General features: G+C 54.5%; 1 protein-coding gene across 7 annotated transcripts in view; it reads right to left on the reverse strand.

The window, feature by feature from the left end:
• Nucleotides 1-27703, reverse strand: part of LOC116941068 (histone deacetylase 4-like) — a 113116-nt gene that overhangs the window by 40103 nt on the left and 45310 nt on the right. For 4 of the 7 annotated variants that reach the window (XM_032951670.2, XM_076066068.1, XM_076066065.1 and 1 more), the window contains 11 exons: nt 18680-18867; nt 16948-17110; nt 15611-15728; nt 14442-14563; nt 10612-10743; nt 8957-9048; nt 8589-8699; nt 7425-7659; nt 6667-6824; nt 4921-5061; nt 456-636 (listed from right to left, as the gene is read on the reverse strand). In XM_032951670.2, coding sequence (XP_032807561.1) covers nt 456-636; nt 4921-5061; nt 6667-6824; nt 7425-7659; nt 8589-8699; nt 8957-9048; nt 10612-10743; nt 14442-14563; nt 15611-15728; nt 16948-17110; nt 18680-18867 — 1641 coding nt within the window. The remainder of the gene's footprint in view (nt 1-455; nt 637-4920; nt 5062-6666; nt 6825-7424; nt 7660-8588; nt 8700-8956; nt 9049-10611; nt 10744-14441; nt 14564-15610; nt 15729-16947; nt 17111-18679; nt 18868-27703) is intronic. The other 3 variants (XM_032951672.2, XM_076066067.1, XM_076066066.1) reach the window with 2 other exon arrangements.

Genomic DNA, 27703 nt, shown 5'->3' on the forward strand with positions numbered 1-27703 from the left:
AGTGAGTGTACTGGCAGTCTATAATTTACACTGTAGCCTGGTTATTAAGTTTGGTGAGTGTACTGCCAGTCTATAATGTAGACTGTAGCAATGGTTATTAAACTGAGTGAGCGTACTGGCAGTCTATAATGTAGACTTATTCTTGGTTCTTTCAGTAATTGGTTCTTTCAGTAATTTAATTTACAAAAGCAAGTTACAATAGCTGGGCTTGAACAGGGGCAGGGAGCCGCGGGTCTCTACTCGCGGGTAGGGAACGTACGCGAGCCTTTATATCGTGCGTCCAGAGAAAATGTACAGAAACAGTGTGGGAACAGTTGCTTTACAAGAGGCACTCATTGACGTGCATCCCTTATATCAATCCCAAAGGCACGCACAGGTCAGGCATGAACGTGTGCGTGCGATGGCACTGCAGCACCACCGGCGACATCACCGACGCCGCCACCGTGCCCGCACACCTGTGGTGAAGCGGAGCGGGCGTGGGGGCTCGGGCGCCGGCGCCAGGCTGGTGTACGCGGGCGAGGAGCGCGTGCGGATGAGCGGGCGGTGCGCCGTCAGCCCTGCCGCTACCCCCGACGCCGCCAGCTGCGCCTGGTACAGGTGCAGCTGCTGAATTCTCTGCTGCTCCAGCAGGAGACCCTGGGCACACGGTGGGAGAGGGGGGGGAGGGAGAGGGGGGCACACGGGCAGCACGAGCGGTCACCGGGGGTGGGGGGGGGGGTGGCGGAACGGCGTTAGCGGTAGCGCCCGGTGCCCCCCAGGGAGGGCGGCACTCGACCCCGGTTTGCGGGTGGCCCCTGAACCCGTCCGGTGGGGTCCACGATCTGAGAGGAGGCAGGTTCCTCGTGTGAATGGCAAGGGCCCATTGGGTCGTGTGGGGGTGGCTCTTGCTCGGAGAAGAGGCAGACCCCCAGGTCGAGCTTGCGGGGGGGGGGGGGGGGGGGGGGTGGTGGTCTCCTGGGCAGAGCAGGGGGAGCAGCGCTCCATTAAAGCCGAGTCGTTTCAGCACCAGCAAGGGGCAGATTGTTATTAAGGCTGCGCGGCTACGGCAGCCAGCGGCCCCGGGGTTGCGGGAACATTCCCGTGGCTGAACGCAACAATTAACGTGCAGGAAACGGACAGCGGCTACCTCTGCCGCTTTGCTCGGTGTGAACCGCAGCGAGGAGAGAATTTGAATAAGACAATGAAGACAATTTATGAAAGGAACATGTTTCTCGTTTGAAAAACTAGAGCAAAAAAAACGTGCTCCAATAAAGCAGGCAAATTTCTGGCATAAAACCTCGCGTGACAGGTCCAGGCATGTGGCCCGGGAATTACAGTGCGGGCGCGGGGCCGCCTTGCAACGCGCCCGCTGCATGCGCCACGCTCGATACAGTTCCTGTCTCTGCCCGGGGAGAAAAAAAAATAAACGTGACGCTTCTCCACTTACGGGCAAGCACGGCAGAACGGCGCTTTGATCAGCTCAATCGGCGGCGATTGGATCCAAGGAACTCGATATCTGCTGCCGCAGGAGTGGCACTGGCAGGAGGAGCGGGGTGGGCGGTGGTGGCGTGACCCCTTGTCACCCCGCCACTGGGGCAGGGATGTCGGGAGACGCTGACCGGAGCAATCGGCTCCACTACCACTGTCGCCACCGCCGCCGTGACCGCTCAGCGATTGGCTACTCTGACCAGTGGCATCGCAATCTATCCCGAATGCTCTTCATCTCATCAGGTGGTTAAATGTTAAGCGCACCGCGCAACAAACCTGGTGACCCGAGTTCGGTCCCCGCTCACGGCCAACATCAGTGGCGATTATCTGACCTGGTCCTGGGCCTTCCTGAGGTGGAAATCAGCCTGAATTGAGAATCTGGGGCTGAGAGTAAACATCAGCACTATGGAGACTGCTGAGCATGGTGCGGAGACCACACCACGCCCTCGTGTGCTGTACAGGCCTTAATGGCGATCACATTTGCCCCAACAGTCTGTTAAAGACAATAAGGGGGATCTTGGTCTTGCTTCGTGTGCGTTTGTGTGCGCACGCACAAGTCGGCATGTGTCCTTGTGTTTGTCGGTTTGTCTGAGTGTCCCTTGAAATGATAGTCGGCGGTCAACTGAGCGTCACGCAACGCAACCTCTCCGCAGCAGATACAACTACTAACCACTTTTAAGGAGGTCAACGGAAGTCACCCTGTGGGTGAGACTGTTCTCCACCACGACAACTAGGAATTTCCACCACTGGCTTAGAAGGAGACGAACATCACCCCATCGTTCGACTGATCAGGGAGCTTGCTGTGGGGTCTTTTGACGAGGCGACTCAAAACGTCACTGCTTTGCAGTGGCAAGCGGCTCTCGCGGGAGAATGCCAGGAGCAGGCGCCCCCTGCATGAAAGGGACGAATGAATTGCTTCACAGAGGCCACTGTGACCTCTCTCTGCCGGGGTGCGCACGAGCAACGGCACCGGTCGTAAAGCCCGGCTGACGCAAAAAAGCACCAACGGCCCCACACCAACGCAACGCCACGTCTCCCGATATCTGATCGCCGCGCTTAAGGGGACGCGCTCACAAAACAAAACATTTTCCTTTAATTAGTTTTCAACATGACGACAGTGGCAGGCGCTATTTCCAGCTGCTGCATAAACACCGTTTCAGTCCCACACCACCCCCTGCCACGATCAGCCCATTACTCGGGCTAAGCTGCTCCTGCCGGCAGGGATGGACGCATCATCCCCCTCAGTAGGGGGGGGGTGGGCGGGGGATCGGACCCTAATTAAAGACATACCCCTCTGACGAAGTGGCGGGGGGGGGGGGGCAGGGGAGCGACGTGTGGGCGTGGAGGCCCAAGCGATTTTGCGGCTACGTGCGCGCCATCGGCCACGCGGGGTCATTCTGGTGCATTCACGCGTGGGGCCGAGGGCCCTCGCAGGGCACCGCACGCCCAATTACCGCCGCCCGCTGACATAATTGCGCGGCGGAAGAGGGGCCGTTGAGCGGGCCCTGCCAGCGGCTCGTGTAAGGCCCCCCCCCCCCCCCCCCCCCATTAGTTTGTCAAGACGGCGGCGGCCCTCGCCCGGCAAGCCCTGCCGGTCCCGGTATGGCCCCGAGAACAGTGCCGCTCTTGTGCCCTCCCCGCGCACGGTCATCAATTTATGCCAAAAAAGGAGAAAAACCGTAACTAGCCCCGCGGTTTTATGGAAAGCGGAAACGACATCGTGCGCAATTTCTCTTTCGCTCCAATTTTTGTCGTTTTTTTGCTTGCTTGTGGGGAGAAAAGAATTCGGAAATTTGAAACCTGCCCCGCCGCTCGATAAGAGAAAGTGAAGGGTTATTAATGGTGCCGTTGTGTTTGCCGGGCCGATCCTTCGGCCCCGTCAGTGACCGGCCCTTGCGCGGGCCCAGACATGGGAAAAGGACCTCGCGTCAAAGATAACGGCGTCCGCCCGCCCGCCTGCCCAAAAACGTTTCTGGTCCGTCTAGATTAGAACTACATTTTAAAACGCTTGACTTCAGATTAGAGGATTAAGTTGGGGTTTCTCTTTGAGAGATAGGGAGATTGCTTCGCCGAACTTAAAACAAGCAGTGGCGACGATGTTTGGATTGAAAATAAGAGAGGTGGGATGCTAGGAAAAGCACTATTAGTGTAGGAAGGGCTCTGGAGGCTTATTCGGCATTAGCCCCTGGGAAAGGAGATAAGCCGATCGCTGACTGAAACCACTAATTAGGAGCTAACACGGAACAGACCACACAAACATCAGCAAGTGCCGCCGCTGCTTCAACTGCTCCCCGTGCAAAAAGGCGATGGCTTTAGCCGTGCGCCAGCCCAGGCATCGATGGCCTGGCCATCGATCACGGCAACTCTCCAACCGTACAATATCGTCTCCTCTTCTGAGGCGTCTGGAAAAATGTTGAAGTGAAGGCTAAAAAAACACCCTCTCTTAATAAGATGGGCATCGAAAAGAGGGTCCCTCCCGCCAGCAGTACCATAAGCGAGCGCTTGCAGGGCTGCACCTTTGACCCGTGGGTGTTCAGATGCCGTGTTGGCAGTGGTGAAGCAGCGCAGGTTTGTATCACCGCGACGTCCCGAGCAGTGACACATAAATAATAATAATAATGAGTGTCACCGTTCGGGCCAGCGCTTCCCCCTCACAGCACCACGCAAGGAATGTCTCTCCTGCGCACGCACGCACGCGGGCACGGTGGCTGCACAGCATCATGAGGTTGCGCTGGCCTGTGCGGTGCCCTCACCATGGTTTGCTGTCCGCCCGCATTGTCGGTGCAGCCGTCCTAGCTTTATGGGCTTCGTAATGACTCTCTGTTACGGTGTTGAACATTACCCCATCTATTACGGCCTAAAGTACACGGTAATTCTATACACGTGCACTCCTCATTCTCAGGACTGTATTCGAAAAGGTACTGGATTCAAGAGTAACCGACTTGCTGTACTCCTCTCTCCCACAGGCACCACTTTGTCAAATCTACTTAAGAAAATAACCTGCTGTGTACTCGGACAGGAGACTGCCCGGGAACTCCGGTTGTGGTTGGCTTAGGCTGCGAGGTGGCCAGAAGGTGGCAGCTCCATCCTATCTTCGTTGGGTGTACGTTGTGGGGTTTTTATCTGGGCTCTCGCCGGTTTGCTCTCACATGAAGACAGGCACTAGAGTAGCAGCAACCTTCCTGACAAGGTCTTGAGACTCCGCGAGGCTTCCCTGGATAAAGAGCATCGTAGTTTTTTAAAGTACTTTTCAAAGGAGACCACATGAACTCAGCGATGTGTGTTCACGCACCATTCCCTGCCTACAAGAGCTGTAAAGGCATTGATTGTAAGAGCCACCCTAGGGCATTGTTGGTAATATTATTATTATTGCTGTGCTTTCTGCATTAGAGGGGCGTGCCACTGACACACCCAGTGGCTGCGCACGAGGACTGCAGGGGAGGGGGGGGGTACCTGGCTGTGCCTGACCGCTGGGTCGCCGCCTCCCTCCACCCCCTCTGCATCCCCTTCTCCGTCGGGCAGCTCCTGCTTGATCCGCACGCCCCTCTCGGAGTCGCCGCCACCGCCCGCACACGCCAGCTCCTCCTCCGTCATCTGGAAATGTGGCGGCCGGTCGGCGTGACCCACGAGCGCGAGCAGAGTACGCGAGCACGCGACCCATACAAACACACGGGTACACCCACACACGCAAACACGTGTACGAATGCACACACGCACACAATACACGCGCGCTCAACATCATCAACATCAGCCGCCATTCGCCGGTGACATCACCACAGCGCTTCTGCCAGGCCAGGTGCATGTTTGAGACCACATAGAAGTGTGGAAGGCTCGCTGTGAGGTCACAGGACAGACCCAGGTGTTATGGGGTTGATTGACTGAGTTGACCGACAGATGCACTACCTGCACTCCGCCACTGCGCTACAAATGCACGCGTGGTGTAAACATGCGCACACACTTACAGACACCCGCAAGACGCATGCATGCATCTAAATACACAGGCATGGGTGCGAGTAGGCAGCCGATCGGTCTGTGCAAGTGTGTACGCACACGCACTCAAACACTCGCAATCGCACACGCATGCTGACATGCACGGGTGAGCTAAGGCACCTGGACCGGCCGTAACAACCAAGCGCGTGCACGCGTTCGCACGTGCACATTACGGAACATCCACATGCGCATGCAGTGCGCACGCCGCAGCTCCGCATTCCTAATCTGCGGGTCAAGGTAGGAATTGCTAATTTCCCCACAGCGCATTTAGCAGTGGTCTTGATGTTGGATTACACGAGCGCTTAGAACGCAACATCAGGTGCAATTCAACCGATCGCGCAGGTGGCCGAGGTTGTTCGCTCGTTTTCAAATTCAATTCCAATTTCCACTTCTGAAGAGGCCGCCGCGGCCGTTCGAAGGATGGCCGCGCAAATCACCGGGCCCCCAGCCCCACGCCAACCGGGACCGCAGCTGCCGCAGAATCCGCCGGGCATTGCACGGGGGGGCGACCGGGTCGGGTGATGCCGAGGCCCCGCTACCCCGGGTGTGGCGCGGACAGCTCCGGCGGACAGCCGCGGGCAGACGGTCGGCACAGACAGCCGGTTACCGCTGCTTGTCGCGGATTGCCAGGCCGACCACTCAGGACGAACGCCCGGCACAGATGGCTCGGCGTGAGATAGTATTTTGACACCCCCCGTAGAATTCTGACCCGTGGCCGCCCACGCTTGGGGTCAGAATACGATACATTATTGACACCCCTTCCCTGTGGACGTTTAACCACCGAGCCTAATTGTCGTAGCGGTCAGTCGTTCCCGTTGTACCAACTGACCATTGTACCTCAATATCTGCCATGGTGGTTACTATTTCCTGACCGTCTGTCCCAGTACGAGATGAGATTTTGACCACAAATAATTGTAAGATTAAAACACGCTATAAATATTATTCGAACCCCAGTGTATAAATACAATGACGGCAATATGACTCCCACGCCCCCGTAGGATGATAATTTGGGCTAGTGTCATCAGCGCAATGCTTCCAAAAGTCGTGTCTGTATTGCCTCTTGTCTGTGTTGAGCTCCAGGACTAATACGCTAACTCACAACATCACCACAGGAGAGAAGTTGAATGACCCCGACCGACTGGGGGGGGTTCAAATAATATCTAGAATTCTGACCCCGGGGTCAAGACCCGATGTGAAAGCGGTGCTCACCGTGCCCAGCGGCTTGCCCCGGTCCAGGAAGTGGGCGTGCGAGCGCGGCTGCATGGGCAGTGGCGCCGACTGCGTGCGGCTCAGGGGCCGGTGCCGTGAGGGGTTCCTCTCGGGCCCCAGCAGAGGGCCCCGGGGGGGCAGCGGCAAACCCCCCACACCTGCAAAAAAAAGGCAAACATCCCGACCCCCCAGTATGGCCTTTAACAGACAGTTGGGGCAAGTGCTGTCAGCGAGCACCATGAGGCGCTAGGTGGCCAACACCACACCCATCGTCTCCCCAATGTTGATGTTGCACTGCACTTATTTCAGGTTCGGTGGACCTGGATGAGCGACCCTGGACCACTTCAGATATTTGTCACTGATGTTGACCGCGAGCAGGAATCGAACTCGGGTCGCCAGGTTCATAACGAAGTGCGCTAATCGTGACACTACCGCTCAAAAAAAAGATCACCCACATAGCCTGAACAGACTGCTTGGGCGAGTGCCGTTAACGAGTAGTAGCACCTATGAAGGCTGGCACGGCACATGAGGGGGAGGGTGGCCATCAACACGCCTGGTAGCCTTTGTCTCCCTAGTGGCGATGTTTTCACACCACACCAGGCTCAGATAATTATCACTGGCGTTGGCCATGAGCGGGAAATCAAACTCGGGTGGCCGGGTTCGTAGCGCAGCACGCTAACCCCTGCGTTACCGCTTCCCACACACACACACACACGATTAAAAACACGGGTGCACGCACGCGCACACTCGGCCCGTGCCTGCGTTGAGCATGCGGTGCTGGTCCAGCACAAGCAGGTGCTGCTGCAGCAGGGAGGGCCGCCCCGCGCCGCCAGCCGTGCCGCCCCTGTCCGCGTCGCCACCGGCCGACGCCGTGTAGGGCAGCGGCAGCGAGAGGCTGTGGCCCAGCGGCTGCTGCACCCGGCCGTGGTGGCTCTGGGAGGGGTGGTGGGGCAGATGCTGCTGGCCCTCGGGGTCTCCCTGAGCGCCGGAGCCCTGCAGAGACGGCAGGCGCACGCACGCAGGACGGTGACCGGATGGGCACGAACAGCAAAGACAAAGATCCTTCCCGTATAGTTTTAAAAGACTCCGTGGGACAAGTGATGTTAGCGAGCACTTATGAAGGCCGGCAAGGCACACGAGGGGGTGGGTGGCCATCACCACGCCTGGCAGCCTTTGTCTCCCTAGTGGCGATGTTTTCACACCACACCAGGTTCAGATAATTGTCACTGGTGTTGGCCATGAGCGGGAAATCAAACTCGGGTGGCCGGGTTCGTAGCGCGGCACGCTAACCGCTACGTTACAGCTCCAAAGACAAAGATCCCCTGTATAGCCTTCGCAGACTGTAGGGGCAAGTGCTGTTAGCGAGCACCTATGAAGGCCAGAACGGTACACAAGGGGATGGGTGGCCAAGCACCACGCCCGACCGCCTTTGTCTCCCAAGTGGCGATGTTTACACACTGCACCAGGTTGTTTGAGGCTGAGTCGACTTGTGTGTATATATACACACACTCAAATGCATTGATGTAATAAAAGTCATGCGCATGTGCACAGGTACAGATGGCCATGGATGCACACACACAAGGCACGCTGAAACTGTCATACACGCACGCGCACGCAAAATACACTATATACACACACACGCGCGCGTATACACACAGCCACGTAGATGGACACAATTAGGTCAACAGGGACACAAAAGTTCCAGCCCCATCCTCGGTAAAACAGAGCAGCTACGCCAGCAAAGACATCCAGGTCATCATCATCGTCATCATGATCCATGGGCAGACAGCCCATGGATCGTCATTTATTTCCGGGTCATTCAAACACAAATGCCCAGGACGCAAGGCAGAGGGGACCCCGGCTCGCAACGCGACGTGGAGTGGAGCGAGAGTGCAGGGCGGCAGATGGGGGGGGGGTCTCACGTTGGCGGGGAGACCCAGGGAGATGTTGGGCAGAGACGGAGACATGTAGAGGCTCTCCTGAGCAGGGCCCGAGCCCTCGCGGCTCAGGGGGCGGTGACCAGGAGCAACCGCCTGTAGGATGGGCATGTCGTTCGTCCACAATGCAATCCACTCGCAACGCAATCCATCATCATCGCACTCAATCCGCAATGCAATCCACTCGCAACGCAATCCATCCTCAACACTCCATCCACAACGCAATCAACTCGCAACACAATCCGTCCCCAACACACTCCATCCGCAACGCAATCAACTCGCAACGCAATCCGTCCTCAACACTCCATCCCTCACACTCCATCGCCGTCCACAATGGCAGTGCGCGGCCTCACCTCGGAGGGCGCGTGGGGGCCTAGGCCGTTCTCCACGCCGTTGCTCGGCGAGTCCGGTCCCGAGCTAACCGCCGCGTCCTTCATGGAGGCCTCTGCCCAACGCGGGGAGGCAAAAGGGAGTCGGCGTCTCAACCGCGGCGGAGCCCGGGTGCTCGTCCGGCAAAGGGGGCGCCACAACCAACATGGCCGTTGGCCTGCCGCGCGCCTGTTCGAGCGTGCGTCGTCGTGCGCGCCTTTTATTTGTTGTGGCGACATTTCTAAGTGGTCCTGGGCCTCCCACAGGTCGACTCAGCCTCAAATGAGTACCTGGTGCGATGTTTAAACAATCGCCCCTAGGGAGACGAAGGCGGCCGGACGTGGTTGCTGGCCACCCACCCGCCCCCTCGCGTGCCGTTCTGGCCTTCGTAGATGCTCGCCAACAGCACTTGCCCCAAAAGTCCGTTGGGGATATACGGGGGATCTTTATCTTTGTGTTCATCGGTGGCTGGGGGTGTGTGGGAGGTGCGGCAGACACATTCAACATCGCACGCCACAGCACGTGGCTCCCTCTGCTGACAGGGCCCGTGCACACACAGCTGGCTTGTAACCATGCAACAACTGTACGGGGCAATCCACTGCTGGATGACGGCCTTCCCAATGCGGTGCGGTTGGTTCATTGGGGTTGTTTGACCATACTTCACCAAGCTTGTCAGAGCAGGTTGGTGAAGGCGGGGGAGGGGGGAGGGGCAGACGCTTTGTAACTCGGTGCAACACAGCAATGGGTTTTGTTGCACTGCCCTCTGCTGACCTCGGGCGCGTAGGGACGCACGGATGTACGGACGGACTCAATCGATCCAAGTCCGATTGTGCTGCTTGTCATACCCACATTGAATGGTGCACGTGAGAATCGATTATGTGTGAACTGGTTCCCATAAACCCTTCCAGCCACTAGAGCCGTCATACATCAGCATCTCTCAAATCCAGTCCTCGCAAAAAAGCCAACTCTCCGTGATTACCAACCATTTGCATGCGAATAGAAGACATTGTTAATTGATAAAAAGGGCGCACAACAGTGGCAGGGAGGGGGTCGCAAGGGCTGGAGCAGCGGTCTACAATCACGACGACGGTAAACAAGCAGCACCGATTGTCGAGTCAAATCTCAAACCTCCTAATCAAACAATTCACCGAATCATGAAGGTGGCCAAATAATTAGCAGCCTGGGCAGTAGGAAGGCTTTTATGTGTGTATGTATGTATGTTGAACTTCTTTCACAATATGTAGCCAACCGTGCTAATCGGAGGTGCGAGGGAGTACAACAAACTAAACACAACAAGCAGTTCTAAAGAAATGCGTTTTCAATATGAAATTAAAAGTGGGTAGCTCCAGTGATTTCCTAATATCGGAAAGAAGAGCGTTCCAGACGGCCGCAGAAGCGCATCTGAATGCGTGCGATGCCATGACCATCTTTGTTCGATGGCCAGCCAAAAGCCCCTGCTGGGAGGATGACCGGAGTTGGTGGGATGGAAAGCAAGCGAAAGCAAGCGAACGCACGGGACATAACGAGGGAGAAGGGGCTCTCGCAATTGGAAGTGTCAGGGGAGGGGGCGAGGGGGAGGCGGGGGGGGGGGGGCAGCTATCATGGCCAGGTTGGGGGGCTGGGTCAGGGAGGCTCTCACCGGTGGCCTCGTGCGGTCGCTTCTTCCCAGCGGGGAGCCCCCCGTCTTTCCGGCGGAGTAGGGGACTCCCCCGCAAGCGGTCGGCCCCCTTCTTACTCAGACGGTGCCGCAACTTCAGGTTGGGCTCCGATGCTGCGCAGGAGTCGGAGGGGGGGGGGAGATCACAGGGGGTAAAAGGTCAAACGTGACCCTGGGATGAAGGTGATGAAAGAGAGAGCGCGCGGCACAGCGGGCTTCAAGGAAAACGTTTTTTTTTTTTATGGGAGAAAACACGAAGATGATTAAACTCGTGAGAGACTGAGAAATGTCGGCTCTAGACTAAACTCGCCACGTTTGGCAATGGCCATCTCCTTTTGTTGAATCCAAAATAAACACAATTTTTTTGGGGAGGGGGAAAGGAAAACTTGCAGATGAAAAACCCCGAAATGCGTTCTGCCCTCAGCGGAGATTTTACGTGGAATCTCTCTGCATTACACGCAAACATGAAATCTTTTACAATTCTGGTGCCGACATAAACAACCTGAGAATCCCTCAAAGGCGAACGTGGAGATCGGTTGCATTTACAGGAGGGCTTTGTTAAAATGAGAAAAAGGATTTGAAGTAAAAATAAAGAAAAATATCTATGAAGCGCGGTCATGACAAAACGAGCAGCGGCGAGACAAGTCGCACTTTGAACAGGTTTGGCTTCACGGCATCCACGGTTTTTCATCTGCCGCACGCGTGACGGGAACGCGTTTCTTCCCGCAAAATCAACCGAAGGACTCCGCATCCCAAAAATCTGCACGGAGCTGGGGGCGCTCGGTCGCTAAACGTGGTGGCTCGCCGGCATAAAAAGAGCGGTGCTCCTGCCACCGGGCCCGAATGCGGGAATGCGAGCTCGGCGCTCCGGATCACCGGGCGAGAACGCAACGGTGCGTACACAAGGAGCCGGAGCTTGATTCGGCCACACGCCGCTTGCACGGCATGGCACGAACCAAACGCACACTTCGATTCGTTCCTTACCGACGCTTACGTTAGCGATGTGAATGTCATGGGGTTAACGTGTCACCGATGCAGCCACCGGAGGCACTACCATTCACCGCGATGTAAAAAAACAGAGCCGGTTCTCGTATTGAATCGTGATGATATTAGCGAACCACCGTGGATGGGAGGGAAAGGGAGAGGCAGGCGGGACGGGAGGGAAAGAGGTAATACACTCTTTCCGCACTCAACATGCATGTATGTTGAACTTCTTTTGCACCGTACGTAGCCAACAATGCCAATCGTAAATGCAGGGCAAGGACAACATACTATACACAAAAAGCAATTCTAACGAAATGAGTTTTCAATACAGATGATTCAAAAATGCATAGCTCCCAGCATCTTCTTAATATCGGAAGGAAGCGTGCTCCAGCCTCCCGCGGAAGTGCATCTGAAAGCGCCGCGCGATGCGGTTGGCCGTCTTTGTTCGATGGCCAGCGCAGGGAACGTCCCCGTGTGTAAGACCCGACCTGGCGCGGTTCCTCCGCATCCTCCCCCCCCGCCCACACCAGTGATGCTCGACTAAGATCCGTTCCATCGGTCGCACGCTCCCCGCGTTTTTTTTTCTTTTTTTTTAAATCGCCGCTCCATTTCGCAATAATTCCGCGACCGGAAAACAGGGGAGCGTTTCAGGGAAAGGGCAATTACCTCGGGGCCCCCACGGAGGATTCCGCAGGCCCTCTACTCCGCCCGTGCGTAACGAGCTGCCAGCTGGTTTCGTTTAAAAAAGCGCCACGTTTTTTTTTTATTGCAGCCGTCAATCTGAGCGGCTTTCAATGGTTGTGCAGGATTAGCCGATTCTCGGCATTAAGGCACGATGGCTTTCACATTGATCCGTCCTGCCCTTGTTATTTTTAATTTGAGTTCTATATCATTTAAATGAGAAGTAATAACAATAATAATACAAGGTTTTAAAATGAAGTGGTTTGCCAGCACCGTACGAGACCCTTTAAGCCCCCCTGACACAAGAGGGCTTTGTGCTACGTCAGTCAGCTGTTGTGCAATGCCCAGTCAGAGTTTGCTTGGCTTTTTACGTTCGCTGAAATGCATTACGCTAAGTGTGGGGGGGGGGGGGGGTGTAAAGTGGCTCCTTCGGTGGCTTTAAACAAACACAATAATCTCACCGCCATCCCATCATTAACGCTGCCTCGCAATCGAAAGGTGCACAAGCTGGCCTATGTTTCGGGCGAACGACCCTTGGTCTGCAGAACAGAGAGAGCGTCTGACCGATTTTCAGTTGGGGGGTGAATTTTACATCATGTTGCTCCGACACCTCGCACAATGACTTAGTAGGCGAACTGAAGATACGAAGGCTTCATTGAGATTGACAGTGGGCCAAAATATCATGATCCCGCTTCCCTCTCAATAACACAATTAAAAAAACCTGACATTTTCCGCAACTTACCACTGATTATTTATAGGCAGCGAGCATTAATATGCACGGCAAATTCTACAAATGTAATTCAGAGTGGATTGGTGGCACAGTGATGAGCAAACTGCTCTCTGAACCTAATGGCCCGAGTTCGATTCTTGGCCGTGGCTACCATCAGTGGCGAGTGGCGTCTTACAGAGGTCTTGGACGCACACCCCTTCCTTAACCCGCAATGGTCAGGGTGGTGAAATATGGTCAAACAAACTCCACGCCCAACACGGCGCGACAAGGCTCATCCAGCATCGGATTGAAAAAGGGCTGTAAATTACCAAACATTTCACATCATGCATTCTTTCACGTGGAATTTGAAAATAACCAAAAGGCTAGAACTGTATTTGCTTTATTTCGCAAGCCATTCCCATGTATTAAGCCATTCCATGCATTAGTGCATCACAACAGAACCAACTATCCCATTTCCATAAAGTTAGTGGTTTAGATATGACGCATACACTAGGGGGCACTGTAGGTTCATCCACACGCCTTTAGAACAACACCGCTCCGAAAAAAGACAGAACGTGTTCCTACTCACCGAGCCCCTTTTGTCGATCCACTGCTGGATGCCGTGCGGGTGGTGGGGATTATTTTGACCGCACTAAAACCTACCACGTGTCAGCGTGGATGGTGAAGCCGGGTAGCACAGACGGCACAACTTTGGATTCGCTGTACTGCCCTCATACAGCCTATAGCAATATTCAGGCTCAATCAATGATATCGTGTGCATTCTGGGCAATACAATCATCAACCGTTTTGCTGAATATTGGACGTAAAAATAAACATCTGACAAGATTAAAATATGGCCTATGGAGCCATTGAGCGGCGAGCACATGTGATATGTGCCCGCTCATGCGTGCGTTTGTTCTTTGTCAAAACAGCCAGCTGACTTGCATATCTGCATATCTCTCTAAATATACCCACGCTACCATCGTCGCGTGTCCCTGTTGTTCACAAGCGTTCGGTGCCGACATCCCCAGCCGCCCTTTGATGCGTGGGGGAATGCGCGACCCACGATCGTCATCTCTGCTGCACGCACGGAGCCGCTAACGAACGAACAAACGAACAAAGCCAAGAACCCCGGCCGTTCCTGAGCTACCACCGACCATGGAAAAAAAAGAGACGTGTTCAGATTTTAGGTGAAGCCGTCCGTCTCGGCAATGGAGGAACACTTCCAAAAAAATCCAGGGTCAAGGATTAGTAATGGAATTGCCTTAATATTCTGAGCCGCACTAGTGACGCGTTGCATTATGGGGCGCTTGGTGTGGTGTTGTGCCGTTGATACAATGAGGAGCGGCGTCGTGCGGACAACGCGTCTCTCCGGGTCGCAACGCCAATGTCACCACCACCAAAACCATGCCCCTGAGGCGAGTACGGAGGCACTCACCGGTCTTACGCAGCGGGAAGTCGCTCTGAGACTCGTACGTGCCGAGGCCTGGGTGCTGGTACGGTGCTGACGGGCTGGTGCGCGGAGGGAGACTCTGGTCCAGTGAGCCGTGGTGGCCCGTCCTGAGCCGTGGACACAGCAGCAGCAATGGCAGAAACAACAGGAACAGCAGCAGCAGCAAAGGGAAGGACACCTCCGATTAGCATGGTTGGCTACATTTGGTGCGAAAGAAGTTCAACATACATACTGCAACAACAAGGGCAGCAGCGGCAGCAGTAATGAGGAACAATGCGTGGGAAAGTGCGCACGCTCACGCCACTTTCAAGGCCGTAAAGCGATACTCGACAAATATGCTCGTGTAACAAAAAATAACCCTGGCGACGTCACTGCGAAGTGCAGGAAGGGGGGGGGGGGGCGAGGGTCTGTAGCAGGGGAACGCAGTGTTCTGGGCGGCAGCGCACCACTCGATAATGTCGCTGGGTGGACTCGCCAACAACCCTCGCCCCCCATCCCACCCCTGGGGACGGCCGTGAAGTAGAATTGCCACCAACGAGGGACGATCGAGAGAGCGAGGCGGGCGCGCTTGCGTCACGGCAAATCGAGCGCAAAATGCGGCCGGGAACACTCGGCTTTGTGCAGGGCCCGGGGCTCGTTGTTGTTGATGATGATGCTGCCGAGCCCCAGATGTTTTGTTGCGGAACTGTGCCGGGGTGTTGCTCTCTCTCCTCTCTCTCCCGTGCTTCCCCTACCCTGGACCCCCCCCCCCCCCACTTCCGACCCCCTTCCAATGCCGCCTTTACAACATTCAAACGCCGCCGTGAATGTTGCCGCAAAGGTTTAACAATCCAGCGTCAAGGGACAAAGTGAGATGGCGATGCGGTGACGAGAGCGGACGCACGGCAACATTTACGTCACCGTCTTTACTTAAACGCAGCGCCTCGGTGCACGAGTGCACACCCATCTTCATTCAGACGCTTTGCAAAGATCAACACTTACGTTCTCGTAGAGGTGGCGGTGCGGTGGTGGGGGTGTGGAGGGGGGGGGGGGTCTGGGCAGGGGCACGACGGGGAGAGAGGAGAGAGGGGCACGAGGGGGAGAGAGGAGAGAAAGCCACGGCACCGCCCGGCAGCGACTCCGCCGTGCGATTCAAGGGGAAGCTCCCCACGTACATGTGCCAGAGGCGCGGGTGGTGCGGAACGGAGTGGTTCAGGTTCCCAGCCTCCCGCTTCTTCTTGTTGAGGACAAACTCCTGCAGCTTCTGCTTCACCTCCACACTCGCCATGGCACCTTGCCGCAAAGGGGGGGGGGGGGAACACGAACAAAATTACCAAATGCTGCCCGAGTGTTTGTCAAGTTGAAATGCTTCCGACGCAAGTTCTTATTTTCTCAGAGAAAATAACAGCGAATGGTTGACCACCCCCAGCAATTTGATGACCCACCATGAATCAGTCATGGCTTGATTATTGATTCCTTAGGGTCTCACGTTTATCCACTCATTCGTATAATATAATTTTCATTCAACCTCAGTATAGCTTTTTGTCATCCGGAAGTACGCTAAATGTAGTGTATGTAGCCAACCGTGCTAATATCAACTGCTGGATGAGATGCCCCACCAGCCCCATGTCCTCCCTGTGGCCGCGTCGATTTTTCTCCGGGCCCTCTGGTTTTCCCCACCACATTTAGAATCCAGATGCGTTTTAGCGTATTTGGCTTCTGCTTTATATTTACACAAGATGATAAGCCACTTCATTGAGCTATCATTTGTGATAGCCAGGTCGCTTCTAAAAAAGAGCTATATATAGCTAAGCGAGCCTTACCTGGTCAAATAAAAGAAAAATTGGTTAGTTTAAAAGGTTAACGTGTTTAGTTTGATGTCCTTCCACCGCACCTCCGCTTAACACGGTTGGCTACGTACCGGGCGAAAGCAGTTCAACATACATACATAGAAGCCAAGCAAGTTTGAGTCTGGTCATTAGTTCTGTTAAACGATTCGCATATTAAAACTCCCAAGGGTTATTAAAATAAAAAAAAATGATGCCTAACGTTCACGTCTGGAAGAAGTGCAGCAGACAACTAATTGAGCATGCATCTCCTCAAACAGCTTGCATTCCTCACAGCGGGATGCACCTCCGATTAGCACGGTTGGCTATGTACGTTTTTTTTGGGGTCAGATCGCGTAAATATATAAATGCTAAATGTCGTACTCAGATTGCAAATATTGCTGTACTAGTAACGAATTGGCATGTTCTGTTTACGTGACAAACCTTACTAATTGGCTGTCGGGTGGTGGCGGGTTTAACGACACATTTATACATTTACGCGATCCAACCCAAAAAACCATCTACTATGGACATACATACACCAGACCCCCCCCCCCCCACCACCACGGATGCATCGATTGGCGAAAGGCGGAGAGGGGGTGGGGGGTGGGGGGTGGGGGGTGGGGGGTGGGGGGTGGGGGGTGCGCCGTAACCGAGCGCTTGGCGCGTGTGTGCACTCCGCTTACTCTCCTGACCCTTCTGCTTGTTCTTGATCTGTGTGAGCTTCTGCTCCAAGCGACGGCGCTCCAGCTCCTGCTCACGCTGCTGCTGCTCCAGCCGCTGCTGCTGCTCCAGCAGCTCCTGCCGCTGCTGCAGGCGGACGCACGGAAACGAACGCCCCCCGTTGTGCTGTCGGCGAGCGCCTATTAAAGGCTGGCGAGGCAATCCCGTCGGGCCGGGGTCGCCCGGGGACGCCGGGGACGCCGGGTCGCCCCGGGCGCGCCCCGAGGCGAGCGCTTTGTACCTACGCGGCACGCCTCTGCCACGACCGGTCGCTCCGCGGTAGAGACGGACGCTACTTTTCGAGCGCCAATCTGCTCCAGGGCATTGCGGCGAGGCGTTTCATCGCTGCAGTGATACGTTTCCACAACCGTGATCGTGGTCGCAAGAATCCCGAATATGCGGGTTCCATTATGTTTCATTTCCGTTGTTGCGCAACCATTCGCTCACATGGGGGGCAAAAAAAGCAGTTGCAGGCGGTTAATTTGCGCAATGTGGACCCGGCTTAAGGGGGCACCCGATGTTGACCGCACCAGGTGCTGATGTACTCATTTGTTTAGGCTAAGCTGACCTAGGGGGAAATCCCAGACCTGACTAATATATTCTTCAGTTGGAAGAATCTTGTTACATGTCATGGCTTGGATTAGAACCATGAGTTGCCAAAATATTAGCACAGTGTGAGAACCATTATGACACTGAGAAAAAATATATGTCACGACTCGCATGTGAACCTCATGGCAGGACCCCGGGGGGTACCCATAAGCCCCCGGCTCTCACATAAACTGCGTTGCGACATCATTTAATGTCTGTTGAAGGCGAACGGCACGGCAATCTATTCCTCTCGACGAGCTCTACACAATGCGCGAATCAGTTTCAAAGTTGTGCTTCTTCTGCGCATTCGTCCTCGCCGCTACGCTTGGACACGATACGACAACAGAATGATCCGCGCCAGGTGGGTCGCGGAGTGTGTGCGCGGTGGGACGGGGTCGCCAGAAAATTAATTAATTAATTGCGATTTTTTACTTTCGTTTATTCGGGACCCCGGGTTCCCGCCATAAGGTTCATATATCCACACACGCGAATATGTGAGCACACAGTACATATACGTACAGACATGTACCTAGAAAGACACCCGTACTTGCTCACAGCTCGGTGCTTTAAAAGGTGGCGAGGCTAGCACCATGCCTGGTCATGCCCGGCCAACGCAGCACAAACACCTCACACATGGCACACTTGCACACACACACACACACATTACACACCACACATGTCATACACACACAAAGACAAAGATCCCCTGTATAGACTTAACAGACTATGCGAGCATGCGCTGTGAGCGAGCACCTATGAAGGCCGGCACAGCACACTAGGAGTTGGGGTGCCAACACAACGGCCGGTAGCGGTTAGCGCGCTGCACTACGAACCACGGCTAACCGCTACACTACCGCTCAGCGCGCTGTACTACGCCGGGTTCGTAGTGCAGCGTGCTAACCGCTACACTACCGCTCACACACAGACACACAAACACATGGCATATACACACAATACACATGGCACGTACGCACGCACACACACGACACACAGGTTGCACATGGCACACATACACCATACGTAACAAAGACAAGGACAAACACACACGGCTCACAAACACACAGTGCTCAAAAATGCTCGCGCCGTTCGGGGGCGTCCGCGTTGCACCTGCAGGTGCTGCTGAATCTGCGCCTGGTGCTGCCGCGCCAGCTCCTCCTGCTGCTTGTGGAACTCGGCCAGGAGCAGCTGCTGCTGCAGCTGCTGCCGCTGCTTCAGCACCAGCAGCTCGGCCTGCATTTGCTGGTCGCCGGCGCCAGCCTCGCGAGCCGCCATCTCGGCGCCAGCACACGCCTCCGCTGCGCACAAACACGAAGATCCACCCCCCCCCACACCCCGGCCCGGCATAGCCTTAACGGAATGTCGGGGCAAGTGCTGTTCGCGAGCACCTATGGAGGCCGGCGCACGGTTGCGTATGTATGAGTATCTACGTAGAAGTTATTTCGCGCCGTGCGTAGCCAAAGGCGCTAATCGGAGGTGCGAGGGAAGGACAACTAAGCACAAAAAGCGGTTCTAAAGAAATGAGGTTTCAGTCTCGTTTTAAAAGGGGCTGGTGTGGATGGAGCCACGCCAGGCCGCCTTTGCCTCCCCCAGTGCTGATGACCAGACACTCACAGCACGTACTCATTTTTAAGGTATAGCCCTGTGAGCCATGCGGCTCTCGACTCGGGTGCAACCGCAACAAACAAAAAACATGAACAAGGAACATCTTAAAGTGACAACGGTTGACCTCGAGGAGGCCAAAGACTGGTGCAGGAGATATTGCAGCTGCCCCTTGCCCAGGATATTTACAGCCATTTGTCAATCTGCTGCTGGATGAATGCTGTGCCGCGCAGTGTCGGTCATGGGAGGTTGTTTGACCACACATCACTGGACTGTGCTGTTCAATGTGGATTGGTGTAGTGGATATCCGTGACCATTCTGGATGTCGCTTGCCAATAATGATAGCCCGTGGCTTGGACTCAAACGCTAGTCTCCAGGTCCGGGTTCATAGCAAAGCGAGACAACAACGATGCCACCACGTCCCCCTGTTGTCTATGGCAGTGAAGGAAAACGCGGGGCTCCAAGGTTTCCGCGAAAGCTTTTGCCTCTTGGAGCCACTGGGTGGCAGCAGCAACCTAGGTGACGGGGTAGGTGGCATTCCCTGTTTGCCCTGGGAGCCATGGCACCTGGGGCCCCCGTGTCCAGGCTCTGATTGAGCCAAGCCGAGGGTGGTCCTGACTGGACCTCCCATCGAATGCCAAGAGTCATCACTGACTTGATACGCTCTCCCTTAAACAAATAATACCTAGCACAATGCCCTATATTTACCTAGTTAAAGCCTCAATACTTTTTCACAATGGTCGTACCGAATTAGAGATAATTGGACAATTCCCTTATCGAAGGAAACCAAAATACCTGGAAAGTACCAAACATAGAAAGATTCAAACATACTTTGCTGTACTGGTATCTCCTGGTCACCCAAGATTAAAACACCTGGTAGTCCCAGGAAACCGCCCCCCCCCCCCCCCATACACGTATTGGTAGTAACCAAGCTCACCGATGCTTAGCTTCCAAGATCCAATGCGATTTGGTTGCATTTCAGGGTGATTTTGTTGTAGGCCTTTTTAATCTCATTGGGCTCTTACGTGCTCAGAACAAAGTCGGATTACAATGGTGCCACCACGCAGCCCAGGTGGGCCCTTGAAAACGAGACAATGTCGTGCCGTGTAACGCAACAGCGAGCTTAATCTCGTGATACGGCCACTGCTATACGAACGATTTCCCAACTATGTGTCTCGCAGAGACTTGTAACAGGATTTATGCTTACGCTAGGCCCAGTTTTCACACGCCGGTCGCCAACACACTACGACTCCGTACCGGAGTGTTTCGGTGACTGCCGTATGAAGAAACAGGCCTTGCACCTGCGCTTCTCACAGGTGGTTGCCGACAACACTCCAGATCGGAGTGGGAGTGCGTTGCCGACCGGCGTACGAAAGAATTGTGAAATGTACATACAAATAAGTACGGGGTACGTTTATTCAACTAAAACCAAACGACTATTTTAATTTTTTACAGAAAAACTCGACGCGACGTCTCGTCAGGCGCGTATCGGCCCATCGAGCTGGCCCGTGCGATGCGGGGGAACTTTTACGATCACCCCGGCGTTATTTACAGGCGAGGGGCACTTTGCCGCGAGCGACGAAGGGGAAGCGCATGGACCCCACAGGTGGAGCGCCGCGGCCAGAAATGGAACCTTCCGGCAAAGTGTGCGAGCGCGCGGCCAGTTTTGGCAGGAAAATATCACAGCGCAATTTTTCACAAAAATTGAACTGCCAAACGCTCTCACCCGCAGGCACTTAAAATAGGTTTATTTTTATTATTTTTTTATGATCAGAATTCAAACCGCCAGACATGACACAACACGAAATCTACCGTACATCTTAGGCAATTTCATTATCTACTCACAACCCCCCCCACCACCACCACACACAACTGGTACACACACAGGCTCAGCCTGGCTGATGGAAAAGCTTTACAGTCACGTCTTACGTCTGTGCTACTGCTGCTGCGGAGCATCAGAACTCGTCGATGAATAAGGATAACATTCTCAAGACTAAGAATTGCAGAAATAGGCCACGCCAACAGAAATAAACACGAATAAACACCACAGGGACTTTGTACATACACAAACTCAAACGCAACGGACGCAAGACAGGACCCGCATGCGCGGCACCGTACAAAGAACCGCAGGACAAGAAACTATGTGAATAACTGCGAGTGTGGACTTACATTTACGGAGCATAGTGTGTCAAACAAGGATTCCGAAATAATGCCAAAAAGTAAAAAGGAAAATTACAATTGCAGTCCTTTTTTGCGGTTACATTTAAAATGCGCACATGTACGAAGACTCCTTCAACTGCAATATGCCATATAAATGCACGACGCATGCACACAGTGCTGCAGCCACGCACACAATCGCACGCACAGATGTACCAATCACGCGCACAATCACACACACACACGTGTACCAGTCATGCACACAATCACGCACACAGATGTACCAATGACGCAAACAATCACGCACACAGGTGTACCAGTCACGCACACAATCACACACACAGATGTACCAATGACGCAAACAATCACGCACACAGGTGTACCAGTCACGCACACAATCTCACGCACAGATGTACCAATCACGCAAACAATCACGCACACAGATGTACCAATCACGCAAACAATCACGCACACAGGTGTACCAGTCACGCACACAATCGCACGCACAGATGTACCAATCACGCACACAATCACGCACACAGATGTACCAGTCACGCACACAATCACGCACACAGATGTACCAATCACGCACACAATCACGCACACAGGTGTACCAGTCACGCACACAATCACGCACACAGGTGTACCAGTCTCGCACACAATCACGCACACAGTGCTGCAGCCACGCACACAATCGCACGCACAGATGTACCAATCACGCGCACAATCACACACACACACGTGTACCAGTCATGCACACAATCACGCACACAGATGTACCAATGACGCAAACAATCACGCACACAGGTGTACCAGTCACGCACACAATCACGCACACAGATGTACCAATGACGCAAACAATCACGCACACAGGTGTACCAGTCACGCACACAATCTCACGCACAGATGTACCAATCATGCAAACAATCACGCACGAAGATGTACCAATCACGCAAACAATCACGCACACAGGTGTACCAGTCACGCACACAATCGCACGCACAGATGTACCAATCACGCACACAATCACGCACACAGATGTACCAGTCACGCACACAATCACACACACAGATGTACCAATCACGCACACAATCACGCACACAGGTGTACCAGTCACGCACACAATCACGCACACAGGTGTACCAGTCACGCACACAATCACGCACACGGTGCTGCAGCCACGCACACAATCGCACGCACAGATGTACCAATCACGCACACAGGTGTACCAGTCAAGCACACAATCACGCACACAGGTGTACCAGTCACGCACACAATCACGCACACAGATGTACCAGTCACGCACACAATCACGCACACAGGTGTACCAGTCACGCACACAATCACGCACACAGATGTACCAGTCACACACACAATCACACACACCGATGCACCAGTCACACAAAGATGCACCAGTCACACACACTGATGCACCAGTCACACACTGATGCACCAGTCACACACACTGATGCACCTGTCACACAATGATGCACCAGTCACACACACCGATGCACCAGTCACACACACCGATGCACCAGTCACACACACCGATGCACCAGTCACACACACCGATGCACCAGTCACACACACCGCTGCACCAGTCACACACTGATGCACCAGTCACATACACTGATGCACCAGTCACACACCGATGCACCAGTCACACACACCGATGCACCAGTCACACACACCGATGCACCAGTCACACACACCGATGCACCAGTCACACACTGATGCACCAGTCACACACGCTGATGCACCAGTCACACACACTGATGCACCAGTCACACACACTGATGCATCAGTCACACACACTGATGCACCAGTCACACACACTGATGCACCAGTCACACACACTGATGCACCAGTCACACACACTGATGCACCAATCACACACTGATGCACCAGTCACACACTGATGCACCAGTCACACACACCGATGCACCAGTCACACACACCGATGCACCAGTCACACACACCGATGCACCAGTCACACACCGATGTACCAGTCACACACTGATGCACCAGTCACACACGGATGCACCAGTCACACACCGATGCACCAGTCACACACACTGATGCACCAGTCACACACTGATGCACCAGTCACACACACGGATGCACTAGTCACACACACTGATGCACCAGTCGCGCACACTGACGCACCAGTCACGCACACTGACGCACCAGTCACACACACGGATGCACCAGTCACACACGCTGATGAACCAGTCACACACTGATGCACCAGTCACACACACTGATGCACCAGTCACACACACTGATGCACCAGTCACACACTGATGCACCAGTCACACACACTGATGCACCAGTCACACAATGATGCACCAGTCACACACACTGATGCACCAGTCACACACACTGATGCACCAGTCACACACACCGATGCACCAGTCACACACACTGATGCACCAGTCACACACACCGCTGCACCAGTCACACACTGATGCACCAGTTACACACACTGATGCACCAGTCACACACCGATGCACCAGTCACACACACCGATGCACCAATCACACACTGATGCACCAGTCACACACGCTGATGCACCAGTCACACACACTGATGCACCAGTCACACACACTGATGCATCAGTCACACACACTGATGCACCAGTCACACACACTGATGTACCAGTCACACACACTGATGCACCAGTCACACACACTGATGCACCAGTCACACACACTGATGCACCAGTCACACACACTGATGCACCAGTCACACACACTGATGCACCAGTCACACACTGATGCACCAGTCACACACACTGATGCACCAGTCACACACTGATGCACCAGTCACACACACCGATGCACCAGTCACACACACTGATGCACCAGTCACACACTGATGCACCAGTCACACACACTGATGCACCAGTCACACACACTGATGCACGAGTCACACACACTGATGCACCAGTCACACACTGATGCACCAGTCACACACCGATGCACCAGTCACACACACCGATGCACCAGTCACACACTGATGCACCAGTCACACACACTGATGCACCAGTCACACACACTGATGCACCAGTCACACACACTGATGCACCAGTCACACACACTGATGCACCAGTCACGCACACTGATGCACCATTCACGCACACTGATGCACCAGTCACATACACCGATGCACCAGTCACACACACCGATGCACCAGTCACACACACTGATGCACCAGTCACATACACCGATGCACCAGTCACACACACCGATGCACCAGTTACACACACTGATGCACCAGTCACGCACACTGATGCACCAGTCACACACACTGATGCACCAGTCACACACACTGATGCACCAGTCACACACACTGATGCACCAGTCACACACACTGATGCACCAGTCACACACACCGATGCACCAGTCACACACACCGATGCACCAGTCACACACACCGATGCACCAGTCACACACTGATGCACCAGTCACACACACCGATGCACCAGTCACACACACCGATGCACCAGTCACGCACACGAATGCACCAGTCACACACTGATGCACCAGTCACACACACTGATGCACCAGTCACGCACACGAATGCACCAGTCACACACTGATGCACCAGTCACACACACTGATGCACCAGTCACGCACACTGATGCACCATTCACGCACACTGATGCACCAGTCACATACACCGATGCACCAGTCACACACACCGATGCACCAGTCACACACACCGATGCACCAGTCACACACACCGATGCACCAGTCACACACACTGATGCACCAGTCACACACTGATGCACCAGTCACACACACCGATGCACCAGTCACACACACTGATGCACCAGTCACACACACCGATGCACCAGTCACACACACCGATGCACCAGTAACACACACCGATGCACCAGTCACAGACTGATGCACCAGTCACACACACCGATGCACCAGTCACACACTGATGCACCAGTCACACACACCGATGCACCAGTCACACACTGATGCACTAGTCACATACACCGATGCACCAGTCACACACACTGATGCACCAGTCACACACACTGATGCACCAGTCACACATACTGATCCACCAGTCACACACACCGATGCACCAGTCACGCACACCGATGCACCAGTCACACACACCGATGCACCAGTCACACACACCGATGCACCAGTCACACACACCGATGCACCAGTCACACACACCGATGCACCAGTCACACACACTGATGCACCAGTCACACACACCGATGCACCAGTTACACACACTGATGCACCAGTCACGCACACTGATGCACCAGTCACACACACTGATGCACCAGTCACACACACTGATGCACCAGTCACACACACTGATGCACCAGTCACACACCGATGCACCAGTCACACACACTGATGCACCAGTCACACACTGATGCACCAGTCACACACACCGATGCACCAGTCACACACTGATGCACCAGTCACACACACCGATGCACCAGTCACACACACCGATGCACCAGTCACACACACCGATGCACCAGTCACACACTGATGCACCAGTCACACACACCGATGCACCAGTCACACACACCGATGCACCAGTCACGCACACGAATGCACCAGTCACACACTGATGCACCAGTCACACACACTGATGCACCAGTCACGCACACGAATGCACCAGTCACACACTGATGCACCAGTCACACACTGATGCACCAGTCACACACACTGATGCACCAGTCACGCACACGAATGCACCAGTCACACACTGATGCACCAGTCACACACACTGATGCACCAGTCACGCACACGAATGCACGAGCCTCGCGCACGCAGTCCCGCGCTGCTGGGCCGCTCGCACCGGCTCATACATAATGCATCGTTTAAAAGCTTTTCTACCAGGACGGCCATGGCTGCTCCTCTATATTTAGAATGGCATCACCCCCGAAAAATCAATGATTCAATGCCCCCAGGTCACACACCAACTCCCGCGGCCGGTTCCTTTGTTCTCAGGCTTTCTCTCTCTCTCCTAATGGCGTTTCTTGTAAAGGTGAACGCTTCTCAAGCCCGGGAGCGGCACTTTCTCCCTCCAGCGTCGGCCGCAGCGGCTCACGCAATGTGGTGGGGGGGGGGAGGCGGGGGGGGGGCGAGCGACGGGCAGGAGGGGGCAAATTCCGGCCACAACGCGGTCGTGTGCAATCTTAACTGGGGCACCGTGCGTGCGTGCGTGCGTTCTGCCCGGCGAATTTCGCCTGTCAATTGATTCACAGTTCAGACAGCTGAGATGGTACCTGCAGAGATTCTGGGTCCCGGAGCCGGCGATTAAACTGGGTTCTCGAGCGTAGTGGAGTTGATGGTCTCGGTCCTCCAACGACCGCACAAAACCATCCATCACAGTAAATTTGGTTCTGCTCTCAATTTGGCTAAATTCCAGCTATGAGAATTACACAACATCGGTTTGATTGCCATGTGACGAGTATTGCTCTCATAGGTTGCAGCCCCCCAAATGCCACCGAGAACGCGATGAGGGTAAAACAGTTGGAATAAAAATGTACACACACTTCTCTTCGGAAAAGGAGGCTCAAAAGCTTTTTTGCGACGGCAAGGTTGTTGTTTTCAGGCGGGAATAGCTCAAGACGCGGGCGCGCGCCACCGCCGCCGCCGCCGCTCCGCGTGTGGCACGAGCCCGTGCGTGGCACGACGCCCGTGCCAAAAACAGCTGGTCCCCACTTCTCACAGCCCCCGCCGGGCGGTGGGCAACACGCGCCACACGCACGACTGTTGAGCGGGGATTAGCGCTCTCGTTGCCTCTGTGGCTTCTTCGCCTTCTCCCGGGAGACCGCCTCTGACGCAAAAATTAATGTGCGCGCAACGTACCCCCCCCCCCCTCTCTGGAATGTCGTTGCTAATTAAAATGCACGCAGCGACCTCCCAGGTATCGGTGGTTTCGGTGAGGTAACGTCAACTCCTGCGGAGCGGTCCAAAGCGTCGACCGTCAGCGTTCTCCGTCCGTTTGTAATGAGAGGGGGGGGGGGCGGTAGGGGGGGGCATGATAACTTTTGTTGAGATGCCACCATACGAACGAACCTGCAGCGTAAATTTGTGCTGCTGTTCATGAATGGCCTGCATGAAAAACGGCCAAACTGGTGAAAATATTGGCCAAGACTTCAGAGACCCACAGCAGTGCTAAAACCACTTCTTCCTAACATGCACAAAGACATTTTAGCCCGATAGCTCCCCGTCAGCTTCGATGCTGATAATTAAATACTTCCGATGGCAAACGCACGTGTGAAAGCATTACATAAGCCATGCGCTTATGCACGGATCTTTCCTAGCCTGCCTTGATTATCGATTGCTGCCGTGAAAGGTGGCACACCTCATTATTCAAAGAACG

Source organism: Petromyzon marinus, chromosome 10 (assembly GCF_048934315.1).
Source record: "Petromyzon marinus isolate PM22_M1 ecotype Great Lakes invasive population chromosome 10, UKy_Petmar_22M1.pri1.0, whole genome shotgun sequence".
Classification (NCBI taxonomy): domain Eukaryota; kingdom Metazoa; phylum Chordata; class Hyperoartia; order Petromyzontiformes; family Petromyzontidae; genus Petromyzon; species Petromyzon marinus.